The 8,884-nt window shown below is 40.3% G+C and overlaps 1 protein-coding gene across 1 annotated transcript in view; it reads left to right on the forward strand.

The window, feature by feature from the left end:
- The window catches only part of CCAR1 (cell division cycle and apoptosis regulator 1), a 58,900-nt gene that overhangs the window by 6,531 nt on the left and 43,485 nt on the right, over positions 1–8,884 (forward strand). Inside the window, exons 2-3 of the mRNA XM_006760913.2 lie at positions 2,796–2,968; positions 3,370–3,414. Of these exons, the coding sequence (XP_006760976.1) occupies positions 2,796–2,968; positions 3,370–3,414 (218 nt within the window). The remainder of the gene's footprint in view (positions 1–2,795; positions 2,969–3,369; positions 3,415–8,884) is intronic.

The following is an 8,884-nucleotide window of genomic DNA, read 5'->3' on the forward strand; positions in this document are numbered from 1 at the left end:
AACAGCTGTGCCTTCAATGGGAGAATTGCTGTGCTGGAGACCCCCTTATGGGGCAGGACTTGCTTCATTGGGGCTCACTGAGTCTGAACCCTGAGTGTGTCTCTTATGGATCTGAGGAGTTGTTATCTAGATGGTCTCACTCTTACCACTGGGTATAATGGCTCTTGGATCTCCAAGGAGGTGCAAAGTCAGCCACTGCCTTAGGCCACCAAGCAGGAGCTATAGAGAGATCTGCAGATTCCCCTTCCTTGTTTGGGGTTTGGAGGTGCCCAAATGAGGCCCAGTTGTGAAGCAATGCAAGCTGCTGTGGGGCCTTGGGCCTTCTCTTGGAAGTTCTGTGTCTGTTTGGCCCAGCTGCAGTTGGTTAGGTAATTTTCAGATTGCAAAGGGCCAGGCTTCTCATATGCAAAAGCCTCTGCTGCAGCTTAGGTGGCGTGAGGTTTCAGGGAATCAACAGGGTGGAGCAAGCAGCTATGGCTGATCCTCAGCCCTGCCCTAAGGGGCCCCGTGTCTTAGTGTCCTGGTAATCACTGCAGGCACCTCTGAGAGAAAGCCGCCCTCAAGTTCCGACTTCTGCCTGCTGCCAGACAGTCCAGTTTCTCCCCGTATGAGTCCTGGGTCCCCAGAGACTTCCCGGAACCGGAGTTCAGAGCAGTCGGGGGCTTGTGACTCCCTCCCGATTCAAAAAGACAGCCCTGTCCTCAGTCGCCAGCCCCTGCCGCGTGTGCCTCCGAACCTCTGCACTTCTGCAGCTGCTCTGAATCTCAGTGTGCTTTTCTCTTTCCTTCTAGTTGTAGAATTTCCACTCAGCCAGCCTTCCTGTGGTTCTGGATGATGTCCATTTTGTCTTTTTGTTATATTTTTGAAGTGGTTGTTGGAGGCAGCAATTTCCGGTGTTTACCTATGCCGCCATCTTGGTTTCTCTCTCTACTCTGTACTCTTAAACAACTGATTGATGGTGAATATCACACTCCTAAAGATTTTCTGGGATATTGTAGAGTAGGTACTGTAGTTAGTTCATTAGTGTTCTCTATTCTGTTCCTATAAAGACTAATAATATTCTTTCTATAGGATTATTAACTAATAGCTGCAGAGCAGCAATTTTTCAAGGTATTCTTGATGCAAGCAAGATGGAAAAGGGAGTATTCCATGAGCAAATACTGCTTTTATGGTAATGTCTTTGAGATTTATAATTTTTGGTGGCATATTAAAGGTTTGAAGAAATTCTGAAGTAAAAATATGTGCTTAATTTACTGTTTGTTTGTTTTTTAACATTTTAACATGTTTTTATTTTATTATATATATTTTTAAGCACACCCCCTACTTGGGGATGTGCTGGCAACCACGGTACATGCCCTTGACCGGAATCGAACCTGGGACCTTTCAGTCCGCACGCCAACGCTCTATCCACTGAGCCAAACCAGTCAGGGCAACATGTTTTTATTGATTTCAAAGAGGAAGGGAGAGGGAAAGACATAGAAACATCACTGATGAGAGAGATTTATTGATTGGCCGCCCCTTGCACACCCCTCACCGGGGATCAAGCCCCACAACCCCCGGCATGTGCCGTTGACCAGAATCAAACCCGGGACCCTTCAGTACATAGGCCGACACCTTATCCACCAAGCCAAACCAGCCAGGGCCACCGTTTTCATTGTCTTTTCTTTTTTAAAAATATATCTTTTTATTGATTTCAGAGAGGAAGGGAGAGGGAGAGAGAGATAGAAACATCAATGATGTGAGGGAATCATTGATCAACTGCCTCCTGTACGCCCCCTACTGGGGATCAAGCCCACAACCTGCGCATGTGCTGTTGGCCGGAATCGAACCTGAGACCCTTCAGTCCGCGGGCCAATGCTCTATCCACTGAGCCAAACTGGCCAGGGCAGGGCCACTGTTTCTTATATTTTTTAAAACTTGGACCCATTTTTGTCAGACTCTAATGTCTTGGCAAGCTAGTTATTGTTTCAGGAGATACAGTTTGGTGAAGTGCAACGCTAGACTGTAATTTTTAATAGATTGCTTTTTTGCATTTAATGGAATTGCATAAAAGCATCAAGAAAAATCTTTCTTGTGTTCTCTTCAGCTTTTAGCCCTGTCTAAGCATCCGTTAAACATTAAGTACCTAACCCTGTCATTATGTGCCCTCCACCCAATTATTCGACTTATGTAAATATTCATTTTTAGTCACTATGTGGTTAATTTAACTCTCATTACTCAGTACAGTAGTGCACTATAATTAAAAATGTTTGTGCTTTTAAAGTGTTGCTTTTGTCTGTTTTCAGTTTTACATATTTTTTTTAATGCAAAGTAAAGGTAAGTGAATATTCTGTCCAATAGGAAGTATTATGGATGGATCACTTTCAGGAACATTGCCCTTGATAAATTATCATCTGCTTCAAGATAAAACAGGAATTTTATTGTAAAATAATTTTTTTTGCTCTTCCTAAAATACTTACCCCCTCTCTCCAAGCAATATGGTTTTTGTTTTTTCAAAAATACTTTTTGTGAGTACTTTTAGCCTCTTGGTTTAGATAAGGTTGGTTAGGTTCATTCTGTACTTTAATTTTGTAGATGAATGTTTTCTTATATCATTACATGAACATTTAATATAAAGTCATTGGGATCTGGTATGGTACATTAAATCAGTTAAATTCAACAAGCATTACTGAAAATTTTTCTCTGTGTTTTTATTAAACCATGGCAGACCATAATGCATAACTGTCATGGAAAATTCCTGGAAAGGACCCAAATAATCTTGATCCCTCCCCCCACCCCTTTTAATCTCATTTTAGCTGCATTGGGTGTTCAGCAGCCATCACTCCTTGGAGCATCTCCTACCATTTATACACAGCAAACTGCATTGGCGGCAGCAGGCCTTACCACGCAAACCCCAGCAAACTATCAGTTAACTCAAACTGCAGCATTGCAGCAACAAGCCGCAGCTGCAGCAGCTGCATTGCAACAGGTGAATCTCTAATAGGTTTTGATATGTGACATAGAAAACTATCAAATCTGTGTAACAAGGGTAGGCACCTTCACTTTTTAAAGAATGAACGGTTGTGGGTTCTTATTATGCTTTGTTTTTTCTGGAGATAAAAATTACATATGCCTAGGACATTGGAGTATAGTTGTATAGACAAACTCTTAAATTGGGCAGTTCAGAGATCTTAATTATTTGAACAAAATTCAGTTCTTGTTGGATCCCAGAGTATAATCACTATTTTGTTTATTTTGGATGACATTGAGCTGTTCCAGAAAATTTTAGTATAATTCTGCTTATATATTTATATGCTTGTATTTGTATTGCTTTTTGATAATGAATAAAACTAATATTCATATTTTTCTTTAAAAAATCTTTTTCCCCAGCAATATTCACAACCTCAGCAGGCCTTGTATAGTGTGCAACAACAGGTTAGTTTACATCTTTCATGTTAACAACTGATTTTTTTAAAGTGTTTTTTATTCAAATTTAATTCATATACAATTTATTTCCTGTCAGCTACCTTAATGTGTGATTTGAATTCTTTTGGGGTATGTAAAAAAGGAATGTCTTCAAGGAAAAGAAAGATAGGAGAGAGGTCCTGAAAACCCAGATCTTTAACTAGCAGCCAGTGTTTGCCACATGTTTCTAAGAAAGCATGCAGAGGGTAATCTAGAAAGAATCACTCTGTTTCTGAGTCCTGTCTGGAGCCTCTAGTCCTACTGTGCTGTACTAGGTTACATGTGAAAATGAAAAGTTTTTCCCCATATGAAACCTAAACCCTAGATAGACACTGGCTTTCAGCCTTTATTTTTTAAAACAACACAACCTCTCCCTTTCTTCCCAGGGATATTGTATACTGAAATCCAATACACAAAATACTAAAATAGAGCTGTTGAAAATGGGAGGAAACCTACTCTTGTAGTTCCCACCCTACTCCCAATTTGAAAACTGACTTAAAGCAAATTTCTTTGGTCCCTTTTCCCTAGGCTTATACTCTAATTGTGTTTCTCAAGGTCTCATATCTGTGATGTAGGAAGAGCTACGAAAGAAGCTTGTCAAGGAAAAGCATTTTCCCTGCAGAAATCTAGATATGTTCTAGACTAAGCACCCATTCTAGACTTTTCCAGGGTTAAGAGGTAGTCTTCATTCCTTTTCAGTGCCTTTAAAAAGCTTCAGGAAAGAAAAAGAGGATATAAGAGAGGGGGACCAAAAACTTGGATCCAAAGACACTGGAGAAACAGGCTTCTCTGTCTGTAAGCTCTCATTGCTAGATCCATGCCCCAATTTTATCCTTGGCTTTAGTCCTTTGGGGTTTCAGGAGCATTGCATTTTCTCTGAAGATTACAATATACCACAAATAATTGCTTTAAACTTCCAAAAATTGACAAGAGCTTGATGTTAAAGTTGGCTGTCTTGTTTTCAAAACACCCTTAGACTTATTTCATTACTGTTAATGAAATATATTACTAAAGATTATGTGTTACGTTGAACCATATGAAAATGCCAATACTCAAAATTATTTTGACTGAAAAAAAGGCATTACTGTCCGGCTGGCGTGGTTCAGTGGTTGAGTATTGACCCATCAAACTAGGTGGTCACAGTTCGATTCCTGGTCGGGGCACATACAAGTACATGCCCAGGTTGCGGGCTTGAACCCCAGTAGGGGGCGTGCAGGAGGCAGCTGATCAATGGTTCCCTCATCGTTGATATTTCTGTCTCTCCTTTCCTCTCTGAAATCAATAAAAATATTTTTTTAAAAAAAGGCATTACTTTTTTTTTAATAAAATTTTTTATTCTGTCCAGATAAATGAATTTAAAACCAAGTTTTCTTAACTTAGAAGCCTATAGCTGAGATATCTGGACCTCTAATAAAGCCAGCAAGGTTACTGTTTTACTTTGAGGCTTTCCTGAAAGCTCTTCCAGTCAGCTGAAGTGCTTCATCTTCAACAAAGAACTGCTTCAGAGACTCGTGGAGAGGATTATGACAGTCACTTTGGAGTACATACTTCTAATGACATTGCTTAAATATCTTTAGGATTATACCACTGGACTGAGTAGGGATTTCTAGAACTAATGGAGAAGCTGATGGGTTCATAAAAGCACCAAACCAAGATCAAAGAAAACAAGAATTAGATGGGCTCTAGGCAGTTTGGCTCAGTGGATAGAGCATCAGCCTGTGGACTGAAGGGGCCCGGGTTCGATTCCGGTCAAGGGCACATGCCCGGGTAGCTGGCTCGTTCCCCAGTAGGGGATGTGCAGGAGGCAGCCAATTAATGATTCATCATATGATGTTTCTATCTCTCTCCCTTCCTCTCTGAAATCAATAAAAACATTAAACAGAAAAAGAATTTGATGTGACCGAATGAACTGATGAAAAAGCAAAATTTTTATAGCCTTTTTGTTTAAAACCTCTAAGTTCTTATTTATAGATATAAGGAACTTTTTTCTCTCTTAAACTATCTTTAACTACAACAATTTAATAGATTACACCTTTGTAAACAAAAATGAACATTTATCTTTTCTCCCTATCTGATCCCTAAAAAATTAAAAAGCTCTTACTATTTTTTTAATCCTCACCCAAGGATATATTTTTATTGATTTTTAGAGCAAGTGAGAGAGAGAGAGAAACATTGATCTGAGAAACGTCTATTCATTGCCTCCTGTACGATTCCCAACCAGGTATTGGACCTGAATCCCAAGCATGTGCCCTAACCAGGAATAGAACCTGCAACCATTTTGGTGCATGGGATAAAACTCCAACCAATTGAACCACTCAGCCAGGTCATTGAGTATTCTTTAAAAAACAAAACCAAGAATACCCCACAAATTTTCTTATTGAAGAACTAGAGGCCTAGTGCACAAAATTCATGTATGGGTAGGGTCCCTAGGCCTGGCCAGTGATCGGGGTCTTCCTTCCCCCAGCTGCCAGCTGGGGCCTTTCTTTGTTCCGCGCTGCCCCCTGGTGGTCAGCGCATGTCATAGCGAGTGGTTGAACTCCCGGTTGGTCAAACTCTCAAGGTGACAATTTGCATATTAACCTTTTAAATTATAGGATAACAGATTATCATTCATTTTTGACTTAGAGAAAAATAGTAATTTGCTAAATTTAACCTATAATACATGATGATTCCATGTAAACCGAGTGTTTTGAATTAGAACTTCATATATGAAGTTCTTTTAGCCTAGCTTAAGTCAAGTTTCCATTCCAGAGTTTTAAAATTTCCCCCTTTAGCCCTAGCCAGTTCGGCTCAGTGGATAGTGTGTCGGCCTGCAATTCTGGCCAAGGGCACATGCCTGAGTTGTGGTCTCGATCCCCAGTAGGGGGTGTGCAGGAGGCAGCCGATAAATGATTCTTTCTCATCATTGATGTTTCTCTCTCTCCCTCTCCCTTCTCTGAAATCAATGAAGAAATATAGTAAAAAAAAAAATGTAATTCTTTAAAAATAAAAATTCCCCCTTTATACCCATTCCTTCTACTTTTTGATAATACTATACTCAGCTATTGCTGAGAAATTATGTCAGACTGTGTTGTCTTTTATAATTCCCATGCAGTGGCAAATCAGACCATCAGGAGTGCTTCTCATTTTAAGGGCATATGTATGAATGTATGAATTGAATGGCCAGTGATATTCTGATACAAGTAGCATATTGATGATACTGAATTGTGGGCAGAGCTCAAGAGATTTATCTCAGTGCTGGGGCCGAAGCAACGCTGTGAGCACACTCCAGCATACATGCTTCCTTGGCACACCAGGAAGTGGCAACGCCCTCCTAAGAGCCACCTACTCTTAGCCCCGACCCTCACGGCCATTGCATAACCTAGCAAGCGTGTCCCTATTGCATTGGCTGCTTACCCCTTTATATACGGCTGTACTTCCTCAATAAACTTAGATGTGTGTCTCTGAACCTGGTCTCCGGAGTCGTGAATGCAAGCGCCCCAGCCCATTGGGCTCCGTTGTCCTCACCCCTGAGGGACCCCCTGTTCCATCTGGCGCCTCTAACTGGGACCCTGGCACGTCAGGATGGGTGAGTGACCCTCTGTAACGATGGGAAACCTTCCCCCCTCAGCCGGAGCCCCTCAGGCTCATGCGCTTCATGCGTTGTTACAGAGTAGGCGAGTAAAAGTAACAGAAAAGGAGCTACAAAAGCTCTGGGATGTCCTAATAGCATGTAACCCTTGGTTTCTAGAAGTCCCCATTTGGGATCCCAGTACATGGGAGAAAGCATTACAGAGGATAAGATCAGCAGAGGTCCATGAGGGAAAGACTTTTCCACTTTCTCTCACACCTGCTATTTTAGCAATCTTAGCCTGCCTAAGCGGAGCCCCGCCAGAGCCTGCACTTCCCATACCAGAGGCTCTCTCCGCCACTGTTGGTTCAGGCGGGGGAACAGAAGACCCTCTGCCTCCCTATTCCCCTCTAGAGCCCTCTGCCCCCACAGATCCCTGGGCCGTTTTTGACAAGCCAAAAGTACTTTCTCAAAACTCAAGGAAAACTGAAACTGAGACAGAAAAAACCTCTAGCGAGGCGAAAGCAGGGGAGCCTCACCAGGAGGCTTCCTGCCAGAGTCACTCCCCTGCTCCCCTCGCAGAGCAAACAAAAGTTTAACTGCCCAGCGGCCCCCAAGTAATCTTTTTGTGCGGGACACAGATGATAATCCATGGATGGGGATATATCAATCCATGTGTAGCCAGAGAGATAGAGAAAAGACGTCTTTAGGGGTAGAGACCCCTGGACTCTTTCCTGTGAATGTTAACCCCACAGCTGCAGCAAATGCCACCGGATCTGCAACAGTATCCCCAATATCCAAATGGTTAATACAGAGAGAAAAAAAAAGGCCGTTGGCAGGGAGAGCAGTGAAAGAGTTCTTTGTTAATTTTTACTTATCTGAACTATGCTGGACTCAAGGCCGCAAGCTGCTACTAAGCAAAACAAATTTTTCTGTCCTGTTTTCTTCTCTTTAACCCTTACAATACTAAATTAGACTAATACAGTATACTTAAAATTACATAAGGAAGGACGCACCTGCTCTTATTAATCTAAAGAATTGCTGAATATTAACTTGCCAGCTAAGAATTTAAAGTTCTAGTTAAATTAAATTGGGAAAAATTATAATTGTGGTAACTAAATGCCTAAAGTATATAAATTTATTTTTAAGAAAATCTTGTGCTTTCTCTGAAAAGTTTGGAATTCAAAATATGTTACTCATTGGTCTGATTAAAAAGAGACTAAATTCTATAATCACGACCGAAATTTTTATATACAAAGATCAGTTTTAATTTAGTTGATATCTCTTAATAATTACAAAAAGTATATAATCTTTAAATCATATATACACATATATATTTAATGGTCCTTCAAATTAGATTTCAAAACTATAACCAAGGAGTAACTTTGAGACATTTCATGGGCCCTGAAATGTTTTCAATAGTTTATTCTCTCTTCTTAAAGGATTTTTAATAAAGCCAATTTAATATACTTGAAATCACATGGAAAGCTTTATCAAATAAAAGTTAATAAGTATTTATTTTAGGTTTTTGCCTAAGGGCAAAACAAGTTATTTTGTTTAATATTTCTTAAAATACAGAAATGGAATTTTAAGATGTAATTTGAAATAACAAAAGCTTCTCGCTGCTGCGTTTTAAAATTATGCTGGAGGTGGGGCAGCGTTTGCCCCTTGTGAATCAGAAGTATACTAAATACTAAATTTACTTGCTTTGCCTTTTTTAAAAAATACTTACTTAAATTACTATCCTTGTAAAAAATTGAATCCTACTAGTAAAAGACTCATTTTTCCTTTACCTGGAAGGGACAGCATGGCTATCCCAAGGTCAGAGGGCTCCAGTTAACATGTTGACTCAATGTTCTGGAGACCCAAAATTACAATATAGATAAAGTG

This window comes from Myotis davidii, unplaced genomic scaffold, assembly GCF_000327345.1.
Source record: "Myotis davidii unplaced genomic scaffold, ASM32734v1 scaffold134, whole genome shotgun sequence".
Lineage (NCBI taxonomy): Eukaryota > Metazoa > Chordata > Mammalia > Chiroptera > Vespertilionidae > Myotis > Myotis davidii.